General features: G+C 35.8%; 2 protein-coding genes across 6 annotated transcripts in view; both read right to left on the minus strand.

The window, feature by feature from the left end:
• LOC128210398 (uncharacterized) overlaps positions 1-4,335 on the minus strand; it is a 40,833-nt gene extending 36,498 nt beyond the window's left edge. The window contains 3 exon segments of the mRNA XM_052914742.1: positions 428-464; positions 3,559-3,652; positions 4,294-4,335. Of these exon segments, the coding sequence (XP_052770702.1) occupies positions 428-464; positions 3,559-3,652; positions 4,294-4,320 (158 nt within the window). The 5' untranslated portion in view covers positions 4,321-4,335.
• A 7,828-nt stretch (positions 4,336-12,163) lies between these two features.
• Positions 12,164-27,461, minus strand: part of LOC128212343 (prominin-1-like) — a 36,273-nt gene continuing 20,975 nt past the window's right edge. For all 5 annotated transcript variants that reach the window (XM_052917750.1, XM_052917749.1, XM_052917748.1 and 2 more), the window contains exons 14-25: positions 26,615-26,721; positions 26,032-26,116; positions 25,407-25,544; positions 21,331-21,426; positions 20,535-20,609; positions 20,116-20,169; positions 19,306-19,386; positions 18,650-18,718; positions 18,248-18,340; positions 16,572-16,762; positions 16,364-16,393; positions 12,164-15,204 (exon numbers count right to left, since the gene is read on the minus strand). In XM_052917750.1, coding sequence (XP_052773710.1) covers positions 15,168-15,204; positions 16,364-16,393; positions 16,572-16,762; positions 18,248-18,340; positions 18,650-18,718; positions 19,306-19,386; positions 20,116-20,169; positions 20,535-20,609; positions 21,331-21,426; positions 25,407-25,544; positions 26,032-26,116; positions 26,615-26,721 — 1,056 coding nt within the window. In that variant the 3' untranslated portion in view covers positions 12,164-15,167. The remainder of the gene's footprint in view (positions 15,205-16,363; positions 16,394-16,571; positions 16,763-18,247; positions 18,341-18,649; positions 18,719-19,305; positions 19,387-20,115; positions 20,170-20,534; positions 20,610-21,330; positions 21,427-25,406; positions 25,545-26,031; positions 26,117-26,614; positions 26,722-27,461) is intronic.

Consider the following 27,461-nt stretch of genomic DNA (forward strand, 5'->3'; position numbering starts at 1 on the left):
TGTAGACAATTTACGCGGGAAAACATTCATAAACATTTATGAACCCACAGACTAGTCCCTCCCGTCTTTGTATGAAGTAGAAAAGGAGAAACAATAGGGGACATAGAAATTTATACAAACCGCCTCCCCGTAAAGTAAAACATGGGGACAAAAGGGATATATTGGAATAAACTCCAGCGCCTTCTGACGAAATGTCACCATGCATTCCTATAACCATTTTCAACCTCACCTGTTTTCGACAAGCCGATGCAGTTGTTTTTTTAGTATTGGTATTCATTATACATTATTTGTTTAAATAGCAACGTATTGTATTAAAAGGTTTAAATATTGTGAGTGTGTGTGGGGGGGGGGACACTGAACTGTATTGCATATGAAAAAATATAATATATAATACATTAGTTACAATAGTGTGCCAAGGTTGACTAACCTGTGGTCCAGGTGCCAGTTCAGTGGGTTGTCCGCCACTGAAATGGTAGAAATATAACAGCCAATGGTAGTATTATAGCGCTGCGTATATAGCTTCTGACACATAACGCCCCCTACGAGAAGCAATATATGTTGTGATCATGAAGTGCTATAGAATGTGTCAATATGCACGAACAAACATAACCTTTACTGCTACTGCTACTACTACTACTACTGCTTCTACTACTACTGTTGCTGCTGCTGCTATTGTTGCTGCTGCCGCTGCTGCTACTTCTACTACTACTACTACTACTACTACTACTACTACTACTACTACTACTACTACTACTACTACTACTACTACTACTACTACTACTACTACTACTACTACTACTACTACTACTACTACTACTACTACTACTACTGCTGCTGCTGCTGCTGCTACTACTACTACTACTACTACTTCTACAACTACTACTACTTTTACTACTACTACTACTACTGCTACTACAACTACTACTGCTGCTGCTGCCCCGGCTGCCACTGCTGCTGCTGCTGCTGCTGCTGCTGCTACTACTACTACTACTACTACTGCTACAGTTTCTGCTACTACTACTACTACTGCTGCTGTTTCTGCTACTACTATCACTACCACTACCACTACCACTACCACTAGTACTACTACTACTACTACTACTACTACTACTACTACTACTACTACTACTACTACTACTACTACTACTACTACTACTACTACTACTACTACTACTACTACTACTACTACTACTACTACTACTACTATTATTATTACTACTACTACTACTGCTACTACTACTACTGCTGCTGTTTCTGCTACTACTACTACTACTACTACTACTACTACTACTACTACTACTACTACTACTACTACTACTACTACTACTACTACTACTACTACTACTACTACTACTACTACTACTACAACTACTACTACTACTACTACTACTACTACTACTACTTCTACTACTACTACTACAACTACTACTACTACTTCTACTGCTGCTGCTGCTGCTGCTGCTGCTGCTGCTGCTGCTGCTGCTACTGCTACTGCTACAGCTGCTGCTAATTCTATAGCTGCCTATACGCGGCTGAATCCACATGATTCTGACAATAAAACACACATGAATAGAGGGATAGCTACTGCTGCTGCTGTGACTGTTACTATAGCTGTACTTCTCTTGCTGCCGCGAACGCCATCGCTAGTGAAACCTGTATGCATTGTCTTGAATATTTCGCATTCACAAACATTTGACAATTACTTTGCGTCTATCGCGTTCTTATTTTTGGATGTAATAATAAAAGTCCCTTTTTCTATAAACAGTTTTATCTTGACGAAAAAACTTTGTTAGCGCTTTTTGTAAACTAGACTTGACTGTCTGCCTTAGATCTCCTTCATTTTTAAGGCAATTTATCAAACAATATTTATTTTAGATTACAGTGTTGTAGATAATGGTTGAAAAAAACAACTGAAAACAGATGAAACTAAACACAATCTTTCTAAAATTGTTTAAGCAAAACCATAAAACTAAAATTTTGATGGGCGACTGCTAATCCTCTAACTGTTATCTAGGACCTCCTGGTCTGTAAATAATGTATTACTTATTGATAACTTATTGATTTCATATTGATAAATATACCATGAACTTATCTTAAAGTGATGGCCATAATCTCAATATTCCTTATTTTTTAATAAAGTATTCTCATATCTCCCCAAGCAGAAAACTATACAGACTGTAATGGGATTGAATAGGTTGCTCGGTAAATTTATAATTTTGCATTTTTGCTACTATCATTTAGAATATATATATTGGCTGTTTGTAATCTTTGCTGCTGACTTTTATATCTAGAGAAGTATTTTTTTAGCTATTCGGGTTTCTACACGTTGGCGATATAGACTAACTTATGCCTGAATTTAATGAACAAGGGTTTCCTTTTTTTTCTCTTCCAAGGATTTCCCTTATACAATAGGTTGTGTGTTGATCAATGAATTATGTCATGGTACATCAAACCTAAGAATGATTAGAATACAATCTATATGTTCAGCTAGCGAAATTTCATACAGACAATTTTTAAGTACGACGCTTTATATGAATTTCAACTTTCGCGGGTGTTTAAAGCTCCACCTACAGCCACTCAACCGATACACACTCACTGTGTCAGATTTTGCGCTGACCATGTGTCAGCCATGAGATTGTATTTTACGTCATTTATTAGATGACCTGATGCAAAATCTTAATGATAAAGAAAGGGCGCGTTCGTTCAATCACTCCGCCCATTCTTATTCATTGTGATGGCAATTCAAGTCCCCTTACTATAACATAGATAGCTATATGTGTTTCTATAAAATTCGATAATTACAGACGAGTGCGCGGATAGTTCGACTAACGAATGGAAACCAATCAAGCGTCACACTGCTGTTATCATATTCTGAATTGCCAATTTTCCCAAAAACAGCAAAGTTGGCATTAAAATGTTTTATTATAATTATAAAAAACGACTAAAACAACGCGATTAATTCCTAAATAAAAAGTTAAAACACGTGTGTCCTGTGTTTCGTATTGATTACGCTTTGAATTTTACCGTGGTTTCAACATTCAGCAGATTAAAAAGCGAGAATGTAAAGAATATGTTTTGTCTGTTCTTGTGAAATGGTTATAACATGTCATGATGTTTGTGCTATACTCGGGGCGTGCTCAGAATGCAAACTAATTAGATTTCTTAAGCTGCTCTTTGTGGTTGCTTCGCGAGAATGTTCAAAACATTTCGTTAAAGAAACAATTTCTTTCGACTGGATATATATTCTCTATAACCATATATATTCTCAAGAAGACGTGCGACCGAGCTACGACTGTCATACGTTTATACGACGATGCAACATAGATCAAACGTGTACCAGGGTGAGGAATCACGTGACTTCAAAGGGGTTCTCTCAGGGGTCACCACGCGCCATAACCAATGTAAACAAACAAGTCAATGACGGTTTTGTGTAAATAACATTTTTGACAGAAAAAATATGAAAATAGTTCTAAGCATATAAAAGAATTCGCAACTTTCTGCTTCTATACTTGTGATATATTTTAGATTGCTTTTATTTTAATGATACAATCCACTTACTATAGCCATTTTCCGAGTGTTGGGCAAAACTGTTGATGAACAGCTGGTGCAGTCGGCCGCTGTCGCCCGTACCGTTAACACAGCGTACATGGAACTGTCAAAGGATAATACTATAAATAAAAGTATTAGCAGTAGCAGAAGTAGTAGTAGTAGTAGTAGTAGTAGTAGTAGTAGTAGTAGTAGTAGTAGTAGTAGTAGTAGTAGTAGTAGTAGTAGTAGTAGTAGTAGTAGTAGTAGTAGTAGTAGTAGTAGTAGTAGTAGTAGTAGTAGTAGTAGTAGTAGTAGTAGTAGTAGTAGTAGTAGTAGTAGTAGTAGTAGTAGTAGTAGTAGTAGTAGTAGTAGTAGTAGTAGTAGTAGTAGTAGTAGTAGTAGTAGTAGTAGTAGTAGTAGTAGTAGTAGTAGTAGTATCAGTTGTATCAGTAGTAGTAGTAGTAGAAGTAGTAGTAGTAGAAGTTGTGGTTGTACTTGTCGACGCCATCAACAACAACAACAACAACAACATTTATAACAACAGGCGCATATAGGGGTCAAACTGTGTTAGAAGTGTATTGGATCGCCTTTCACCTAAAAAGTTGTGAGTTATTTACAATCGAGCTACAATAAGTTAGTATAAATTTAATAGAAGCGTCGTCAAAATCATCACCAAGTTCAATATTATCATCAGTATCTTCATAATTATCTTCAACGTTATAACAGAAGTTGTTAGTTCTAACCAAAGAATCTAAAACACCTCACCTTGATCACTGTGGTGATGTTATGCATGCCGAGGACGTCAGATTCCGACGAGTACGTGTAGTGATGGTCGTACCCATCTTCGAAGTACACGGCTGACGCCAGTCCACAGTACGACGTCAGTAACGTCATAACACATAGGATTACGTTTAAGTTCATCTTAAAAAGTTGATTTTTACATTTAAAAGTCTTCAATATCAGTTCCAAATTTAAGTCTATGAAGTCATATTTTCGTCGGCAGTTTTCGTTGCAAAGCTTAGCGCTTTGGGTTATATCTACCCTAGCTGCAGTAGTTATTGTTCAGGGAACGAGAGGGTTGAGTTTAAAGATTGACATTCGCTGGAGTCCAATCAGTTAGAGCAGCCTAATGTAGATTATTATGAATATTTAGTGCTGCCACGGTGGAATTGATAAAGGTTTACCTATGGAACTGGGCTTTGAGTTAAACTCCTGAACATTTTATATTTGAACTACATTTGTATTTGTTTTATAAACTTTTAAATATTTCGATTCAGCTCTCGCCCAAGTAAATAGTATGAACAATATTTGTTGATGAACGTTTAAAATTCTGTTTTGTATACCAATGTGTCGCTTTAAAGTGAACTCTGACAATGCAGAGGGCCTGGTGTTGTTTTGACGGCGGTTGTTTGCGCAGCGGTGGATGACTCCGCAACGTTCGATAACGACCTTCATTACGCCAGAAACAATAATGTTGTATTACCAGATAGTTTTCCTGTATTGAAACGTTATCAAAATGTATTTGAAATTCCTTGATTTAATAGTGCGATATTTTCATGAATGTCAAGGTGATGAATGGCCTGTTGTGGCAGTTCAGTCCCCTTCAACAATCATTGTCAGCCGTCTGATACGCGGCTCTCACGCGTCGGGCTTCGAGAAGAACACTGGCGTCACCAAGGAGCACGCGTGCTGACAGCCGGAGCAGAAAATTGTTCGTGACGACGATAGAATGCATTTCGTCTTGTATCCCGAACTTCCTGTCGCTTGTGTCACCCCAAGGTGTCGGGGACACTTGTCCAGAAATGTAGACTATGGACGTCGCTTGCGTGGCGCCTACGGGAGCTGTCACACAGAATTACAGGCCCAAATTTAGGTAGTAGCCTTCTGTGAAACATGTTTGCTTATGTACTGATTTGATAGTTCTGATATTGCTCAATATTAAAGCTGAACTCTCACAGATATATAGGATCTGACACGAGTTGTCATTTAATACAAGATTTTATTAAACGAGTTCATGAAATTTGTTAGTAAGCGAGCCTCTGGCGAGCTTACTAACAACTTTCATGGACGAGTTTAATAAAATTCTTGAATTAAATGACAACGAGTGTCAGATCTTTTTTATCACATGCTTAAAACGGTGTTTTTATTACCAATTAAGTTCCACTTTCTGAACCGATTGTTTGACAGCCAAAGTACTCAGAGTAGAATGTCAACGATGCGCCATATAAATAGTTCCAAATTAAAATGACAAAAGTAACTAGCAGTTATCAAGTTTTAAAAGCTGACAAAGCGCTTAACAAGTCACACATACAAAAGTGTGTAGTAAAATATCCAACAACATGAATAACGAACGAATTTAATCAAAAAAACCAATAAGTACACAATTTGATGACGTCACACTCAGAGTACATGCATTTACGCGGTTTATGTGACCTACATCGGTCTGTCAAGTTTTCTGTGTGCACGGATTTAAAAGTTATTCGCTGTCGCTTTCTACGATGATTTTGCAGCGTTTTCTTGGTGTACATGGTGTTTCACAACATGCAGATGATAACGGCGAAGCCTTACTCTGTACAGCAAGGATGTTGCTGTTGAAAAAGTTAATTTCCACCAGGAATGTTTCCAAAGAACATGATGTTCTAGCCGCCATGGGATGTGTAAGGAGATGTCTGTGCTGCGGAATTCGTATTTGTGTTTTCGGTAACCGACAGCTGATTAAATTGGCAAGCAAATGGCATTGATTGCATATTGCTTGTGTTGGTCAAGATGGAGATGTTTGAAATGTTCTTGTGGTGTTTGTCACTATTGTGGCTGTATTTGTTGACAGACTGGATATTTATGTGACTAGTAATCTGCATTATCTGGTTGGCGGAACATTGTTATCAGAAAGTTTGTGTAAAAGATGCTTTCTGGCACTATGATTCGTTAGCCATTTCTCTCCCGAAAGTCTTACAGCTTCATTATATTACGGTAAGTATTTGTTGGCATTTAAACCATTTTGTTTACATACAATGCGGAGGGATATCTAGGTTGCGTGTGATTAGTCTGGCCAATCGAAATGTCTGATAGGTTATATTACACATGTGTAAGATAAAAATATTCGTAATGGGTATATTACACGTAAAACAAGGGTAAGCATGTGATAAATACCATTTTTACAACTTTTTTTTATTTTTTGTCATGTAAAAAGATTTTTTTGCGTAAATATATGCAAACCAATGATAAAACATTACTGACAAAAGATCAGATCCCAGATTTTCAAAATTCCGTTCGAAAATTAATGTTTTATGATTTAACCGTTACTAACGGTTTAAGGAAAATGCATAAAACATCAATTTTTAAACTTAAATATAAAAATCTGCGATCTAATTTTTGTCAGCAGTCTTATATCACTGGTTTCCATGCATTTTCGTAAAAAATGGCTCGTTCCACGACAAAAAATTAAAAAGTTGACATAACGTTCAATCTGTGAGAGTGCAGCTTTAAACTGCGATTTGTGTAACTCAAGGTTTTTCCTTCCATACATTCTGAATCAATTCACAAATATTTAGGCAAAATGTATGTAATTTTTATCTTAAGATAAATATAAAGCTTAAGATGGAATTCATTTACTTAAACATGTATACTATTTGTATGAAGAATGGTTTCCTTTTATTTTTAACGTTGTTGTGCAATATTTTGGTTACTCAGCCGAATTCGGGTAGCGACAAAAATTATTGGAAACGTAAAGTCATAGCAATTTTTGGTAGTTTAGAAATCATCATCATTTAAATTTTCATCATCATAAATCCAAGTCACTACCAACTCATTGCTACCAAACTGCCAGATTTTTCTCTCTTCCTATATGCAAAGCTTAGCAGGGTATCGACACGAACATGGAGTTCGAATTGGAGTGCAAATCTTTCACTTGGTCTGGCGTGCTTGGCGGACTGCCGGAAGTCGACGGGGAACATTGACGACCACTGGCGCTTGTGTGGCAGGCCATGCACATGAGTCTAGCAGCCAGACTTAAAAAGCACGTCACCATCTTATCGGACACTGGTAAATTATTTCACCGTATGTTTATTGTGCCTACATACAATGGTATTCAGCAAAGGAAAAATAAAATATCGAAAGAAAAATATATTATTCGTTGGTCTTAAGATGTTTTTCATTTGCTTTCAATATGGTAACGAAGAATTATAATGGTCTGTTATCATAAGTTGTTATCAAAAAATCTGAATGACAGGAGTCATAGTTGATAAGGCGTTAATGATGGACGACTTGGACGACTCTGCAAGCCAGTTTTAAGAGGATAAGTAATGCAGAAGACAATGTTATTATACATGATGGCCCGGTTGTTCAAAACTCTCGTTAAATTACTTACGCTTACGCTGACATGTTAGTGTTAACCGTTAGCGTTAACGTTAACTAACGACATCAGCGTTATCCTGTTGTTCAAAATTCTATAGGCGTAAGCATTAGCTAACACTGATGTAACGCTTACGTGTTGGCGTTAACACCAGCGTTAAGCTCACTTCCTGTTTGTATTTCCATAATCCTTTACAATTTCTGTGGTCTGACGCGGCGAAATTACAAATAAACTTACCCTGTCCACTTGAAGGGTAAATCCACTTAAAATGTTAAACTTGTATAACTAAGTCACAGGCAGTGGTGTTTTTCATTATTCATTTCATCACTTTGCTATTTTTTAGTCAATATTTAATGAATAATGATATAAAAATTAAGGATGCGTTTTGTTTTGTAAACCAACCGTTATACGTAAAGGTATATTTAACATTATATATATACACTGGTATATCTATATATATTACCAAAATTCTACAACTGCTTCTAAAAATCCGTTGTTGTTTTTTTCATGAATGTCAAGGCCATGTTTTAACCACAACGAAAAAAAAAGGGGAAAAAATGATTTGAGGTTACATTACACTAAATATTCATGTTGACTGAACTACTTGCCCTTAACTTGGATATCAGTTGAGCTTTTTTAATACCGTCCTATTATTGATTTTTTTTTATATTACTAGTATAAGAATCTAGTTAACTTTGCATTGACGTATCAAATGTAAAGTGGATTAATGCTTTAATTTAATCTTCGTGATAAGTATAAACACTTAAATGGTGTTCGATTGAATAGACCAAACAGGGGATATACAGTGCTTTAAGACCAAACTTGTGCACCCATGTGCAATATTTATACCACAAAGGGCAGCTTAAAAAACTTAATTTGTAAAATATGTCAACATTGGAGCAAAAACATGCTTTACATATATAAACAGAACATGATATAAAAATGGGGATCACAACAGACATGGAAAATATTAGGCTTTATTAAACAGGTATGGGTATTTTTAACTGGAACCTCCTCAAATATAATTTTGCAATTCTTTCATGTTGCATTTTCACAATTATGTTGTTCAAAACTGGTGATTCTAATGCAATATTCATGCTTATTTGTATTTTGATAAGATAAACAGTTAACATGTTAATTGAAGTGAAAAAGGTTGATCAATAAAAGGGGCGATTTATTAGTGGGGTGGAGCGTCCGACCGTTTCTAATTTACCGACTTATCTGTGTCGTAATTTCAAGCGTTCGGATGATGTAAACAGTGGAAGAAAATATTTTTAATTAGATAAATTTGATTTAAAACTGTACTTGTAGTGGCTTCCTCTATGGAAATAGGAAAGTGAGTGGTCTACCACACTTGTCACATTGACAGTGCATTTGTGGAAGCCCAATCTGTCATCATGGAGATATTTCACCTCAGGGTCATTTATGCAGGTAAATTATTCTGCAATTATTTGGTAACCATAATCATTTCATAGCCTGTTTACAATTACTGATTCAGTTTGGTACTGTAAATAAATGTGTAAGTAACATAGTAACAGGTACTTAAAAACACTGCGCTTATTGTATCGAATGTGCGACAGGTGGTTGGTGATTTAACTTGCAGTGACCAGTCAGAGGATAGTATCAAATGTCAGGGACAGTATGGTCGACATATCTAATCAATTCACCACCTCACAGCCACACTTGCTCGCTCCCGTGCTGACACCGCTCTGACCGTTAAGTCTTACGTTGAAAGTCTTCGGCAAGCAGCTGTACAATGTTCATTGATATCAAAACAGTAGCGGCATCGCATTTCTAAGTCAACACTTGTCATGTGGATCGAAAGAAATAATTTAATCCTCTCTTTTCTTCTGTTGTTGAGAAAAGCACCAACTGTGTCAGCCATTTTTAACGTTGACAGACTATTTAACGTTGACTCTAACGTTGGTCCAGACCAACGTTAGAAGTGTCGTTAAGTTAGCGCCTACTTTATCGCCGTCAGTGTAAGTGTTAAGTTTGAACAACTCATTTTTGTCAACGTTAAAGTTAACGTTAATTTTAACGTCGACAGCGTAACATTTAACGATGATAGTTAACGTTAAATCCTTAACGAGAGTTTTGAACAACCGGGCCGATATGTTTAGCTTATTTCATTATTTTAATATTAGTTATAGGTTGATGCAAACAGTTTATTATTTTAATTTTAATGCATTATCATCTTTAACTCTTTTGACTTTAATGATAACAAACAAAAAAAGCATATGATTAAGGCACAGATAAAAAAATATTAGCATTTATAAATGCTTTCTTTTAAATTAATAGCTACGTAGCCACAAGTTCCTTAGTTAGAAACGCTTAAACATATTCTTGTATCGGTACATATATCGTATGCATTTTGATTTTGTTTTGTTCATTAAACTCTAGGAAGTTAAACACGATAATGCATTAAAGTTATTCATTTTTCGTATCAGCCTATATTGTGAGCTTTCAAGCTGCACCACATCACGAGCCCCGTGAAGCGGTACATCCGGCTGGATGCGGTGTTTGTCTCTATACTAGACCTGACGTACGAGGACTTCCCAGGAGGCTTCTATGTGATTTCCGGTTCCGGTTACCGTCAACGATCTGTAATCTTGGAAAACATCGTCACGAGGCATGATCAGGAAACACTGAGGTTTGCAGTTGATGTTTTGACCGCGGGGTCGAGAAAATTATTTGAACTCCTACGTTATGGATTGGATGACTGGTTTTACTTCTTCTATATTTTTTTCTAGATTTGAAATGGGCCAAACACTAGAGTTGAAACCCAACATGCCCCCAATGGAAGACAACTTGTTCAGGTTGGCGGTGTCCCTTATCAGGATCAGAAGGGGCGTACCGCTGACTGACCTGCTCTCCGTAAAGCTGCAGCCGCTGCGGGAAGAAAAATCCCGGTGGTGGAGGTATTGAAGAGCGGAAAAATCCCATTATATAGGTGATAAAGGGACTGCAAGACAGGGTTGCAGACGATGAGGTCTGAATGTAATTCAACGAATGAAAATGAGAATGTTTGAGTTGTCTTAATTCTATCTCGTTTAGACCTTTTTTCTCGTTTACCCCTCGAATCATACGTGTTTGCGCTTTCCGTTGTTGTTGGTTGGCATAACACGCGTCTAAAACAAAACAAATAACTTGTGCTATAGTTTTAAAAAGCGGTGTCAGCTTGCCAAGTCCGTCCGTATTCCGTTCTTAAGTTTGGCATCTTTAATTAAGATATGTTTGCATTAAAAAATGTAATATGTGTACCAATAAAATTATGCTTGGCTGTGAAGGGGTTCGTTTGTGACAGCTAGACCAGAACCAGTCATTTGTAGCACGGCTGGGCAGCCAGTACTTGTACTTCAACTTTGACCTCGACCAGGAGCGATACGTCTTAGTTAAAATATTCTATATTAAGAATACAGCCTTTGTGAGACACTACATGTATGTGTACGTGTGAAGCTTCTGTTGAGTGCTACGTCATCCTGATAGTTGTACTTGGTACACACTAAGAGCGTACAGTCGGTATCCATGAGGTTCTGATCTAAGTCATACAGACAGTTATATGTAGACTTGTGCAAGGTAATGTGTAATGACATCGACATATTCGCGAGGACGACGTGTTATGCGAGATCGGTCACCACTGCAACTAAAAACCAGCTCCACCACTTATGGGTGGTGCAAGAAAAATGTGACGTCGACACTTCCGTGGTGCAGCTGTGCATTGAGTTTACTTCTACACACATGAGTATGATTTGTATTTTACCAAACGGACATATTTTGAAAATCGGAGAATGTGGAACCGTGTAAGAACACTTTTCGCAATACGTTCGTTTAATAAAAGTATCATATAAAATATAAATCATACACACGTGTGTTGTATATCATTGATTGGATAAAAACAATGCAATTTAAGATTAATGATAAGTTCATTAATTGCTTACTACTAAAACATTCAAGTGCTTTATCTGTAAAGAGCAAAACATTAGGACAGACGACCTGTCAATTTATAATTTCCAATACGGAATGAATTGCGTGATTTATGTAATTAACGCGGTATGCACGCAGTTGGGCTGGTGAAATTGTGTGAAGTCCGAAGGACTACTGGGCTTATCCCTGTAGGTAATATTGTCGGTTGGCAACCGATCAATAACTACTATAGTATCAAAGCACTGAGAGTTCTGATGGACGTTGCCATCTTTCGGTCTGCTGCAAGTATAGACTAGGTTCGTTGTCATATTTACACAGGCGATCATCGGGACCCAACATTTTACTCACAAAAACCCATAACGCTCGTACATTTATTTAAAAAATAGGATTGAAGACTTATTATAACGACAATTAACACACTACAAAGCCGGACGTACAATGCAAGAAAAAAGCATTAACGCAAGAAAAACTGGGACCTGCCCAACAATTACCATGATTACAACAACTATGGAATGATAGGCCGTTTGTTCAGAACTTTGTTATAGTTAGCAACGTTGTTAACAGCATCGTTGATAACTTTTTAAAGTAAAAATAATGTATGAACTGCTCCTATAATAAATAAAACACATACAGCTGAAACAGTTCTCTAAAACCTAGTATGAATACTACCGATCAGAAATGTGTCAATGAAAAATTAAGATCAAAACAGATTTGAAGCGAACAATGATGACGTTTACAACGTGGTTAACTTTTCCAATGTTCTGAACAGTCGGCCGCATGTTTCACATGAGTGAAAGCATCAAACATGTGCTAAAGGACGGGTGAAAACGAGCATTTTATATCACAGCAAGAGCACAAATGAATGATTAAAAATAGGTCAGCGGCTAGGAAATGCAGATCAATTAAGTATTCTAAGTACAGTTTGTGAACTTTTTGATGCCTAGTGACCCACTTTTAGTTTGATATCATCTGTAAGTAATGTACACGCTGATAAGGTACACGTTAAAATGTAATCGAAAAACATGTTACAAACAAACTTTTTTTGGCATTGAAGAATTGCTAAGGAGGTCATTGTCCGACAAATAAAGAGACAATAATATAATTGCAAAATTAAATTGTTTCTGTTACCCTATTGATTAAAATCAAATCATATATTATCAGCAAGAAAAAGATTTTAAAGGATACAAAGATTAGATTTCCTGAAAAGGCATCAAAATTTAAGTGAAAAGATCGCCAATGTCTCGATAAGTTCTTATTTGTGCGTCGCATACCTTAAAAATTTACAAAATGCTAGTCTAGTTATACTGTCTATATATAATAAATATGAAATCATCAGATTAAAACAAAGTGGTTGTTACCAATCTTTTTGAACAGATACGTTAGCTATGGGTTGATTATTCGCTAAAATATGGACTTTGCGTGCTCTAAATACGGCACAAGTCAGGCAGGGGCGCAACTAGACATGCTTGTTGCTATTTTGGAAAGGTTGTTGAAGCATTTCCAGACATATATACATCTTCTGGAAATGGTGTGCTTTCCCATGTGAGACAACTAAAGTGCAAGTGGATGACTTATTTGTAGGTTCACAAAATAGGTTGATGCCAAAAAAGAGTGTTTTTTTATTTGAGTACCTACATCATATGCTTTTTATTGGCCATTAAAGTCAAATGACTTAAACACGATAATGTATTAAATTAAAAACATATTTTGCATCAACCTATAATGTGCACATTTTAGTTATTGCAACGATTAGTAAGTCCTATGCCTGACAGTGTGTAAAATTGAGACTGGTTCAACACTTCATTGATCAAGGGAAGTAACTGCTGTATATGGTTATAGAAAATCCTTGGACTTAGGCTATTCCTTATCCCGTCAAGTTCGACCATCCTCTGTGTATTCAGTCAAGTCTAACCCTGCCCAGCGTGACCATCCTCCTCTGTGTGTTCAGTCATTTCTGATAGCGGCGGTGCAGTGGGCATCATTATATCTGACTGCACAGCGACTCGTCCATTCATATCTGAGGGCGAAGAATCATATTTCTTTTCCAAAGGGTTTATTTTTGGTTTGATAACTATCTCTTGCGTAACTACTTCGTGTTGATAAGATTCTTCCGCGATATCATCTCCATCAGCAGCGGTTTTCTCTGTTTTGTCATTAACTAATTTGTCCTGTCTGAGTTCAGATTGTTGTTCTATCGATGCTTCATGAGGATCAGAGGCGTCAGATCTATTTTTAGCATTAGAAAACAGCTTCTCGGTGTTATCGTCTGCTTCATTTTCATGATTCAAGTTAACACCAAGGGTGTTCAGCTTTCCATATAAAACTTTGACGTCAGGGTAAGTATAATCTGGCGTAGGATGAGAACTGAAAAGATGCAATCACGTCAGGACCATAAGATTGGAATTGATGTTTATAATAACAAAATCATAGACGCACAAAAGTAATAATGTATGGTCAAAAATGATACGCATAATTCATTAGAAAAAAACACTAGAAAAAGTTAGTACACATAATTGAAACAATAGAATTTTTAAGACATGAAACCATTTACTATGATAACCGAAATATTACACATTAAAATGCAAAAACACTCTAAGTTAAGATATATAAAAACAAAATCATCAAATAAAATCCAATAAGAAACATATAATATACGGAACAGTATGTGCAACAGGATCCAAATTCACTTTCGTATTGAGCCTGAGTTGGAGTTTGAAGTTTGAATTTGATGACGGCAAATTATCTTCATGCTATTGTAGCATTTTTTTAAAAGAGCAATGATGGTACAACTGGTAATAGAAATTGCTAATACAATGTATAATAATTACTTCCATATTTCGCGTCACCAACAACTGATTGAAGATTATTTATGATATTTAAGAAATCACTCAGTACCAACCTGAACCTCAATCTCAGGACGTCAGTGAATATGGCTCAGAAAGGAATGAGTAACGTTTCCACAACATATGTTACACATGTTAAACTATTACGATAAACAATAAAACATAACGTGATATATATAGCACATAATCAGACATCACACGATATATATACATGCTGATAACATACTGTAGGTGATATATCAAACAGAACAGTTTTAAACAAATATCACATCGCGGCACTTTGGGTACAAAATGACTCCTTTGGTGAATATCCCATCAACCGATTGGAGTAAAACTCCCCCTTTGGCTTCAAAATTCTGTTTAAGTCACATTTGGGGATGTGACGGGGTCAAGCCATAATGCAGCCATTATAGGGCGTGGGCAGACCTTTATAAACTCAACAACGACAACAAATATCACAATCTATTGATTGTGCACACAGCATCTCTGAAACTATTTGCCAGTGTGCGGATGTCAGCCTACCACTCGGAGTCGTAATGATGAACTTTGTTGTTTCTGAAAGATATAGTTACAACATATTTTAAAATTGAAAAATTGTTCTGTTTAAGAAGATAAAGTTTATGCAGTATGTCTGTCAAAAACTTTTAATATCTCAAAACAATTTTGAACAAAAAGTGAAGTGTAGCATGATGAGCAATATATTGGCAGTGTAGTTAGTTCTAGTTTGAGTTAATTATCTGGTATGCAATATTTTGTCAATAACTTTTACTATATCAAAACAATGCTGGACAAAAGAGTAAAGTGCAGCATTATGTGTATTCTATATTGGCAGTGTAGTTAGTTCTAGTTTGAGTTAATTATCTGGTATGCAATATTTTGTCAATAACTTTTACTATATCAAAACAATGCTGGACAAAAGAGTAAAGTGCAGCATTATGTGTATTCTATATTGGCAGTGTAGTTAGTTCTAGTTTGAGTTAATTATCTGGTATGCAATATTTTGTCAATAACTTTTACTATATCAAAACAATGCTGGACAAAAGAGTAAAGTGCAGCATTATGTGTATTCTATATTGGCAGTGTAGTTAGTTCTAGTTTGAGTTAATTATCTGGTATGCAATATTTTGTCAATAACTTTTACTATATCAAAACAATGCTGGACAAAAGAGTAAAGTGCAGCATTATGTGTATTCTATATTGGCAGTGTAGTTAGTTCTAGTTTGAGTTAATTATCTGGTATGCAATATTTTGTCAATAACTTTTACTATATCAAAACAATGCTGGACAAAAGAGTAAAGTGCAGCATTATGTGTATTCTATATTGGCAGTGTAGTTAGTTCTAGTTTGAGTTAATTATCTGGTATGCACTTTGTTGGATGTTCGGCTATATCTTACTATAATCAATCGTCTTGTAAAACCTTGAAGACCGTGAATCTTATAGTGTAGCTAAAGCTTCGCATCGATTAGATACTAGTGTTTTCTGACATATGTTCAATTGATTTATTATAAGTCGTTAAATATATTCATATCATAACTACTATTAAAATGTACATTCCCTACATATATTTCGACACAAGTGTTGTTTTAACGTTGTATGTCGTTCGGACTGATAAGTCTCAGCATTGTTTCTTACAACAGGCTCTGTGTGATTGTTTTGACTACCGGGTATGTCCCTGTAGCCTCAATCGTATTATTAAAATATCACTCAACTTACCTTTTCGGGAACTTTGAATTTGGTGGCATGCTGAAATAGTGAGGACGTCGCATTTAGTAAAGACAGTTGTTGGAACAGCTAATAAACACAATACACGAGGAGTTAAGGCAGCACTATAAGTATTTATTTGTACTTTTACGCCATGTTTTTTTGAAATAAAAATGATAATAGGTTGTCCTAAACAAGAACAAAAAAGTAGATAGCTTACTGGTGTGACGAAACGTCTGGGCGTCCTTTGCTATCTGGTAAATAGTCCAATGAGTAATTGTCGTCGACATCGTCCATCAGTTCGTCGGGTATTTCCGTCATAGTCCGGAAATACTTCGCCGTTTTTACGGAAAATATCAGACTAAACATGAAGAAAAACACTGCCCAACCGAGCGAAAACCAAAACCCGTTCTGGAAAATAAATAAAATATAAATGTTTACATTTACAAATTTGAAATTTGCTTGACCGTCGCGGGTTAATAATATTACGCTTGAGACCTAGTAGTGACGAGGAACAAGTCACGGTCTCCGCTACAAGCAGCAGCTCAAAGGACCAATAATCAAGCCCGATCAATATCAGCTTAGACTTGTTGAGCCCAGAGTAGTGCATAAAGGGCATACGTTTTAATTTAGTACGTTTAAGTATAAACCCACAGGAAGCTGTAGTTTTTAGAAAATCAAACTGTTTGCGAACGTAACGTCATTTGTGTCTCAGCCCCATGTGCCTTGACGTTTGAACTTAAAGTAAAGGTAGGATGAGAAATATCTAACAATGGACATACCTTTTAAAATCAGACTAGCACTCGCGCGTTTAAGATGCTCAGGCCACAAGTTAAACATTGAAATAGGTAGACACAATAATGTTTAACGTGAAAATCGAACTTGTTTACACTGTTTCAGGTATTTAAACATCCGGGTAATTGAAAATGAATACCACGCCTTTTTCGAGTGCCAACAATATGAGGAAATACGAATAAACCATCTATAGAACTGGTATTGTGGTCAGAGAAATCAAATTTCATTTCATTGTTTAATGAGCGGTAACGATAGCTTTGTCGTTAAGAATGTTGCATATTTTATCTATCAAATTATGACTGCAGTAGATACTGTAGTAGATAAAACATAAAGCAGTCAGTATTTCAGGGTGGCACAGATTATATTATTGTAAACGTTTGTTGATGTTGTATTCTGGGTCGAAGGCCTAAATTACAAATAAATTGAGTTGAGTTGAGTTGAGTTGATAACATTTCAAAGCAGTGACACATTTGACTGTACATAATAGTTCATTCAAGAACCTTTTGTATGCCAAAGATAGGGTATAATTGTCTGTTTCCGTGTAAGATATATTTCACCGTGTGAGTAGCGAAAGGTATATGTCACAAGTGGCGTAGCCGTGAGTGAACTATTTACTTTTGGTGTTCACGAGGTATATATATATATTATTATAATATATATATATATTGCAATCTTACGTTGAAACATACAACTTTTCGGTTAATTATATGCCCGAAAACGATGAACAATGACATTTTATTGTATTTTTTCTGAAAAGCCCGCCAATTTGTAGGCAAATATTCCAGCCCTGTGCGTGCCTAGGCTTGATTTGGAAGTGAGATCGGGAACGTTAAACTTTTCAAATTCGTTTGGAAAATTTGATACTTTTTTTCGTTTCACAGATAAACCACCGGAAAGCATTGATTGCAAAGACTCGTCCGTGCTTTAACGTAGACATGTGTCATGGTAAAGAGAGTAAAACATTTTAAAATTAAACCCATATGGTCAGCAGTTCAGAAGCTATATAACTACCGCGTTCTTGTTATAGTGCAGAAGGACGTAGTCTTAGCTAGCAAACAACGATAGTCACAAAGACACAAGCACATTGCACCAAATACTCACGAATGTATCCAGGAAGTTGTAGCAGAATGTGTGGACAACGAGGGTGTTGTAGATGTTCCACACTGGAGTGCATTTTCCCATTTTGTTCTTGACCTAAAAAAAATGGCCAACCAATTAAAAATCCCAATGTTATTTAAAATATTTTTTCCATTATTTTCTTAATTGAGCTGACATATTGATTTATTCGACGTGGATAATAATAATAACAATTGTGATAATTCCTGACTTGAATTCTGAACACTAAATACATTCAGTTTTTAACAGGATCAGTTTTAAAATCGTCTATAAATTTTACGTTCGTCAAATTTTCGTCCATCGTCTGAATTTCTATATTTGTACGGAGTTTTTTCTTCATTTTATTAGCAATTGGTGATGCCTTATAATTATTATCTTGTTACTTACAGCGTCTCCTGTGTAACCCACGAATGAGTCAATAATTCCAACCACCCGACCTGCATAAGTTTCTAATTCCTGAAGACAAAATGGTTTCAAAACTACAACGCCAGTACCATTGCATGTAAAAAGGCAAAACGAAATGTAGTTAGCACACAACAAACTGGGATTCATTTGTAACATAATGCGCGTACCTTGCCGTTTGAAGAAAGAGCTAATCTATTTAATTGAATACTTGTGAAGACCATGACAATGACACAATTTATTTGCTATAAGTTCACCGGCCCATTACAATAATTTAAACAGATATACAGTATTGGTAAACAATTTTGTACAACAGTATTTAAAACGATACACAATAAAACCAATAAACAGTTATATGATTATTACATGGACAATGATATTAAAATTTCATACTTCAAGTCCTACTTTTCTTTTATTAAATGCATTGTACAAATATGTAGAGACACCTTTAATAATAGCAATATAAGATGATGACATGAGTATTCCTAACTTGTTAACATTACGATATATATAATATTTCTGTGGGGTATATTGAGACCGCAGATCCTCGTACAAGTCACAAACAAGAAGGAAGTGGTATTCGTCTTCAATACATTCAAATTGACACACTTTACCAAATGTACAGATGTAAAAACCCTCACCGTTTTGATGAGGTCAGATGCGTTATTCTGCATGTAGTCATCCGCGTTCTGGAGACCTTCATCCAATGCGTCCACCAGCGTCTGTTATCAACGGAGAAGTTATAGTACTTCAACATATATGGACATATCCGTGGGTATGTAGGAATATATGGACATATCCGTGGGTATGTAGGAATATATGGACATATCCGTGGGTATGTAGGAATATATGGACATATCCGTGGGTATGTAGGAATATATGGACATATCCGTGGGTATGTAGGAATATATGGACATATCCGTGGGTATGTAGGAATATATGGACATATCCGTGGGTATGTAGGAATATATGGACATATCCGTGGGTATGTAGGAATATATGGACATATCCGTGGGTATGTAGGAATATATGGACATATCCGTGGGTATGTAGGAATATAAGGACATATCCGTGGGTATGTAGGAATATATGGACATATCCGTGGGTATGTAGGAATATATGGACATATCCGTGGGTATGTAGGAATATATGGACATATCCGTGGGTATGTAGGAATATATGGACATATCCCTGGGTATGTAGGAATATATGTTTAACTAGATGCTATTCTATAACTTATAAAAACTGAATTTAAATTTGAGACTGTGTTGTAATTATTTCAATACGAAGATCAAGAGTCATTTAGTAAAACTTATTTTATGACGTGCGATACAGAAAGAAACTTCGTTGATTATATTCACGATGTTAACCAGCACCATTTGAACTTCTTTTTGCTTAAACATATTGTATAGATTAAACTTAGAGTTATCAGAGCAAGTTTAAAAACTAACCGGAATATCGGCAACGGTTGTCTCCATATTTCCAACGGAAGTGTTCAGGGCTGTCTGAAGGAATGAAAGTAATGTTCAAATGTTTATTCTTTTTGAGAATTTAAAATATGTGTTCATAAAAACACATTCTTATCAAGCAATGTGGTAATTGGTAATAGTAATATGCAAAATAGGGTAAGTATGTAAATATTAAATATTAAAACTCTTGTTAATATCTTATTATTGTAGTTTATTTTTCAAACACCACCACCGCCACCACCACAACATCAACAACAACAACAACACCAATATTGACACAACCTCAACCACCACAACCAACACCACCACCAACAATAATAAACACTGATTGTCTTCAGTGAGTTTTACCAATCGGCAATTAAGGAAGTAGATATAGATTTGAGATAAAAAAACAAACTTACTGTATTTCCCGAAACATATGCATACTCCTCGCTCTCTATTCTTCGGAGTTCAGTGGCTTGGGCATTTAGACTTGTCTATAAACGAAATCAAGTTTGTATTGAAAAGGGTTGCCCAAAACGTGGTAACTCATAACATATAGATAACATATGCTTGGAGCAAAAACAAGGACAGGAACAAAATAACATTTTATCGTCTGTGAAAAATACTCGAAATGTCTTACGATTAACAGGCTTTAAAATAAGTAGCTTATATCATGTAGCCAAAATACATACTTTAATTTGAAGTCAATAAATGAAAAAAACATGTTTTGTTGCGATTATCATAAACATAATTCATAATTAAAGTCTAAATTCTCTAAAAAAGAAAACATTACACACATTATAGGAAAACGAAAATAGATTAGCTTAATCCTGTTTTTAGAGACTAAATAAGTTTGAAAATTTGAGGCCTGATTCGAAGTAAAGAGTGGACCTTCGGTGCACATATCATATCAGTATTATCAGCAGCATTGACAGTAATGTTAACAATTTTAAGTTCAGTATAATGTTGACTGCAGCGCAAAATTACGGCGTTATGCATTATCTCCATCGTTCTGTCGCATTTTCAACATCGTAGTTTCGTGATTTCGCGTTTTAATCATCGTACTATCGAGTATCGCTTTCAGATCAAAACATTCATAGGCGATTGCCTTAACGGCATTCCGTATGAAACAGAACCTGAACTGTCCATTTACAGATACTCATACATTTTTTTAAAAATCGTTCTTTAAAAGTAAACGTATTTTCGGTAGCTTACCTTCGTATCAGACGGCATTGACGGATTACTAGTGACATAAGTATCGATGTCGTCTGCTAGATCTCCTAGGTCAACCGTCGTGGGGCTATTGCTGAGCTGAAAAGAAACAACAAAACCATATAAACATGATTTCGTTATTTGTATACGCCATGCACGGCAATAATGACAGTTAGTCTATAAGGTTAGTTGACATTAACATACTTACTACTTTAAAGTCACATAACTGCTGCACTCTCACGAATTGACAGTTTTGACCTATTTTTTTTTTTTCTCAGCATCAATGCCGTAAATCCAGTCATATGAGATAGCCCACAACAAAACAGATTTCAGTTATTTGCTAAACTGCCGTTTTATAAAGCTGCACTCTCACAGATATGCCGTTCATTCAACTGTTTTCATCTTTTATCTTAGAATGAGCAGAGTTATTAGTCAAAATCTGCAAACCAGTGATACTAGACTGCTTACAAAATATCAGATCGCAGATATTCATATTTCCGTTTGAAAATTAATGTTTTTAACTGAAATATAAGATCTGCGATCTTATTTTGTGTCAGCAGTCTTATATGACTGGTTTCCATGCATTTTCGAATAAATTGGCTCGTTCCATGACAAAAAAAAAAAAAGTTGTCAAAACGGCCAATCTGTGTGAGTGCAGCTTTAACACTTTTGTAACGCTCTGAGCCATTTAACATCAACTTTCAAACGTAAATATGAAAACTGCGATCAGCTCTTTTGTCAGCAGTCTTATAGAACTGATCCCATGACGTTTACCCGAAAATTGGCTTTATCGAAGAAAAAAAAGTGAAAGCAATCAAGCTGTGTGAGTGCAGCTTTAAAGTATCCAATATTCAATTATTTGGAATTTAGATGCCTGGGGCCATATTCAATAAACAACTTAGATCAATCTTAAATCTAAGAGTGAAATCTAAGCTTTTTGATTGGACAGTAAAATAAATTGACCAATCAACTGAATGGAATCACTGAGGCATGTCTAAGGATAAGGATAAGAACTATATTGAATATAACCCCTGGTTCCCGTATATGATGAATGTAGCAATGAAAAGATTTCATGAGTAAAAACAGAATAACATTATGTAAAAATTATAACGAAAACAAAGTTGTGTTGGCCTTTGTAAATAAAGGCAAGATCATGTCCAATTGGAAGTCGAAAAGTTTAATGATCAACAATTCGAAATGCTATAACCATATTAAAACAATTTGTTTGGACATTTATTTTACATATACGTTATAAGTATGCTTTACCCTTTCAAATGATAAAACAGTATAAAGATTTACCAACCAGAAAATTTGGCATAACGACCAATAACATGATCAAACATTTGTACAATGGATACCGTAAGACCATGTTAGTGACCCAATACAATACAATACAATAAGTTTATTTCGGCTTTAAACTTACAAGGTTTATAGCAGTGGAAAATAACATATGAAAAGTGGTGAACAGAACTTAACAAAGGGATGTTATGTATTAATACATATGCATGAGATGTTATTACATACATGTATAGTATTCCAATATGACAGCACAATAAGTCAGAAGAAGGTATAATTTCATGTTCAATATTTAACTTAATATACTACTCAAAATTTGATAGGGATCATGTTTTTAAATATAAAGTACATAAGTATTTCAAGAAAACGATATATCGACACTAAATGTTATCAAATGGCATTGTTTCAGGTTTCAAATGTCATAAGATATCAGTACCAAACCAATTCCGTTCAAGCGTGACGGACTCCTAAACATGATAGGGGTCAAAAGCAGGCATATATCAGGTTGTCAACAATTTTGGAAAGTCAACAGAATACCTTTGAACTTTTCTTAAACCAATTTTAGTAGCGTTTGTGATGTCCACGAGTGTCAATAACAGCTTGACATCGCCTCTGCATATTGCTGATAAGCCTCCGGAGCTGTTGCTGAGGGAGTCTGGCCCATTCCTCCTGGAGTGCTGTTCTGAGCTGATGAACCGTTGTTGGCTGGACTGGACGAGCAGAAACAGCTTTCTGCAGCATGTTCCAGGCATCCTCGATCGGGTTTATGTCGGGGGAACGAGCTGGCCAGTCCTTTCTCTCGATGGTAGCATTTTTCAGAAATTGGTTTGTGATGTTTGCTCTGTGTGGGCGCGCATTATCATCCATGAGAATGAAATCAGGACCGATTGCACCTACATACGGTCGAACATAAACGTCCAGGATCTCGTTACAATAACGAACAGCCGTCAACGTACCGTTTTCAATTACGTGTAAGACTGTTTTCCCGTGCATGCTGATTCCGGCCCATACCATGACTGAGCCCTTGCCATAACGGTCATGTTCGGCGACACAAACAGGAGCAAAACGTTCATTACGTCCCCTCCACACTCTGGAACGTCGATCTGTAAAGTCAATACAAAACTTTGACTCGTCTGTAAAAAGCACTGTGGTTCATTCGTTTAACGTCCATCCAACGTGTTGACGTGCCCAGTCCAAACGCTCCTGGATGTGGTATCGGGTCAACGGGATGCGAACTACTGGTCGTCGTGCCATCAATCCAGCACTATGCAAACGATTTCTGATGGTTTGCGTTGAAACTCTTACGTTTGTGGCGTTCTGGAAGTCATTACGTAACGAAGTGGCGTTACAAAAGCGGTTACGTCTGGCTAAATCTGTAATGTAACGATCCTTTACGTCTGATGTAGCCTTTGCACGACCACCACCATGTCGATGTTGAGCATTTCCATTCGTTTGATAACGATTCCACATCATGCAAACTACACTTTGTGACACATTCAGGTGTTCTGGCACAGTCCTCTGAGACAACCCTGCCTCCAGCATTCCAATGCCAACATGCATTTCATCAGGAGTTAAACGTCTTCTGTTTGGCATTTTGAACACAATGTGGTAGATGGTCCGAGTAAAAATCGAATACACGAAGCGAAAAACAAGAAATGACCACATGTTTAAGTTGTTACATGTATGCCAAAAAGCCTTATTTCGTGGGTATGCAGTTTTCCATGCCGCCCGTGCACGCGCTGGTAGCAATACAATCAAAATCATCGAAAATTCTAGAGGCCTACGAAGGGATAAAACTAATGCTTTGAAATTAAATAAGCATGCTTATTTGGTTAAGTTTTTACAAATAACTAATCAAGTGATCCTTATCAAATTTTGAGTAGTATATATTAAGTTGTTGGTAAAATTTCATTTCTTTATTTCATTGCAAAAAGTATGTATTCCGCAGTATTCATTTGATTTTTTTTATTTGGAGGACATAAGTGTTTCGAACTTATTTAATGTAGGCCATCTACAAAAGTAAGGTTTAAAATAGTTTTTTTTCTTTGGACCTAATAAAGATGATCCAATCGGCCAATGGCAAAATGCCGGTGCCATTTCTTTTCGGTTATGTATTCAAAACATCAAAGTGACACTCGTATTTAAATGACATACACATGTATTACAACATTAAGTTTGAGTAATAAACCTTTAATTACTTACTTAATAATGCATTTAGTGTACATATCAATAACTGATTACAAGATTGTAATCGTGTATTTAAGAGCTGAAAACGGACAAATATTAAATGATATGTGAGTCCTAGAATATTTACGGTGATCAACTAACGTCGCATTAGGAAGAATTACGGAGTTCTCTGCACCTTTTTCAAATTTAACACGGTATCCTTCAAAAGAACCATTGTTTCCGAAATTTATTCATCCTTTTTGGTAAATGAAAAAAAGGTTTAATTGTGGTACGTATTGTTTGGGAGAAAGAATGCATCTTTAAAAAATGATTTTGCTTTACATGCAACTGGTTTTATGTTTATTAAGTGTATTGAATGCCTTTTAATATTCAACTATTTTATGGTGTAACATCTGACACAAAAGCCTGGTTTATAAAGATATAATTTGCTTCGTATCAAAATATGTCATATATTACAATATGACATGTCTATCTATATCCACGTGTATATGTGTTGAACGTTGTAAATGAACAAAAAAAAAATCGAAATAAGTTCACTCCAATTTGTCAACGTTTTTATTATCTTTGCGTAACGTAAAAGATCCATCGGTCATTACCTCATTATAGAAGTCGGTGAAGCTGATGTTGACGGCGTCGTTCAGGTTGAGAAGCTGTTGTTGAAGATCAGCGGGGTAGACTTGCACACTTGTCAGGTTGATGGTCAGGTTGGCAATGGTGGCGTTAATGTCGATTGTCTACAAACAAGACTTTAGTGTGTAAGCTAATTTATACTTGTACCCGGGCCTTGCTCATTCGGCGAGTGCTCCGATAATAATGTTTTTTGGAGCATAGTGCACAGAAAGAACGTTACCCTGGTCCTTTAATGTGCACCAGTGTATAGCACTGTCATACGGGACCCCCATTTATAGTCCCTTCCGAAAGACGGTTAATAGTTTATGTGATGCGGCGGGTAATCGAACCTTCGACCCCTGGATTGACAGTCAAGTTTGTTACCACTAGACCACCGTCAAAAACAAGCCGACGAAACGATACATTTCAGGCTGTATCGTCAGAACTATTTTGTGACATGACATGTTAAATTGATTTAATGCTCGGTGATTAGAAAGTGTAAAAATAGTACCAATTGAAAGACCGCTTTATTTAATGCTTTCATAATTTGCAACGTTAATGCGAATTTGAAAGCGAGCCGAGTATAACAATAAAATATATGCAAATGGATACCTTGGAATAATTGAGCATATCATCTATGTCAAACTTGCTCCCAAGCTGGAAGGCGTTAAAGGCTGACTCTCCGCCTTTGCAATCTCTGAAATTGTAACCGAATGATCTAGTTGTATTTTGATAATATCTTATGTATACACTTAGTATAAACAAAGGTAGCATTAATAATGAGTTTATGTTTATAAGAAAACTTAATACTGCAGATTAAATATCGCACAAATATTGACAATAATTGTTTGCCTATGGTAAGTTCGTACCATATTTCACGAGTGGGCGACAAATATTATATTTTACGAGTGGTTGTTTTCACGAGATATTTAATATAAAACGCACAAACTGTATACACGCATGACGTCATTTCGGAAATGTGCGCGCTGATATTTGTTTTGGATAAAAAACGGGCTTATAATTAAAGCAGTGAAAAATATGATATTGATATTTTCATTGTTTGAAACAGCAAAATATCATTTTTACGTTACAGATATTTTTTTAAAAACCACCGGAAAACATGTACCAAGGCAAACTAGAAACATGTAAACAACAGACATGTACATGAATATATACACCCAGTGTGTGAACTCACTTCAACAGTCGATACAGTGTCAGGGGTATTGAATCATTCTGGAACAGCAAATTTCCCAGCGAGTATTTGTCTTTCCCGACCGTGAACTTGTTGTAAAGGTCCTCGACCTGTAATATGACATGAACAAATAGATTCATTGTTGACAATATGTCTATGTGTTGACACTTGTTGCTATATTCGTTGTTTAGCCTTGTTATATGACTACAAATAACATTTGATAGCTAACTAACTAAACAGGAAACACTATGTTTACAGTGGAGAATATCGCCACAAAGTTGAACATGAGATTTAACAAGACTGACATACAAACAGTATGAGAATAAAAGAATAGTCATTAAAGAGACACTCTTTTTTAAAATCAATACATACACATGTATAACAGACAAATAATTTGAGTGATAAACCTTTAACTACTTTCTAAATAATGCATTTAGAGGACCTATTAATTACTGGTAACAAGATTGTTACCGTGTATTTAATAGCTGAAAACGCACAAATATTAAATGGCTGGTGGGTTCTAAATATTTACAGTTATCAATTATCGTATCGTTAGGTAGAAATACCGTGTTTTCGGCACCTTTCTTTCAAAATAAACACGATATCCTTAATAAGAACCAGTGTTTTATATGTTTTTATCCTTGTCGTTAAATTAAAGAAATAATAGTAATTTTGGTTCATTTATATTTGGTAGTAAGAGTGCGTCTTTAATGCACTTAGCGATATTGTGATTACAACGCTGGCCTCAATTTCTCCAACAATCTTAAAGGCACAAAGTCTATATAAATACACAAGAGAAATGTATGAATTAAAATGCATTATTATGTTTAAGGTCATTTGACTTCTGGAA

This window comes from Mya arenaria, chromosome 12, assembly GCF_026914265.1.
Source record: "Mya arenaria isolate MELC-2E11 chromosome 12, ASM2691426v1".
Taxonomy (NCBI): Eukaryota; Metazoa; Mollusca; class Bivalvia; order Myida; family Myidae; genus Mya; species Mya arenaria.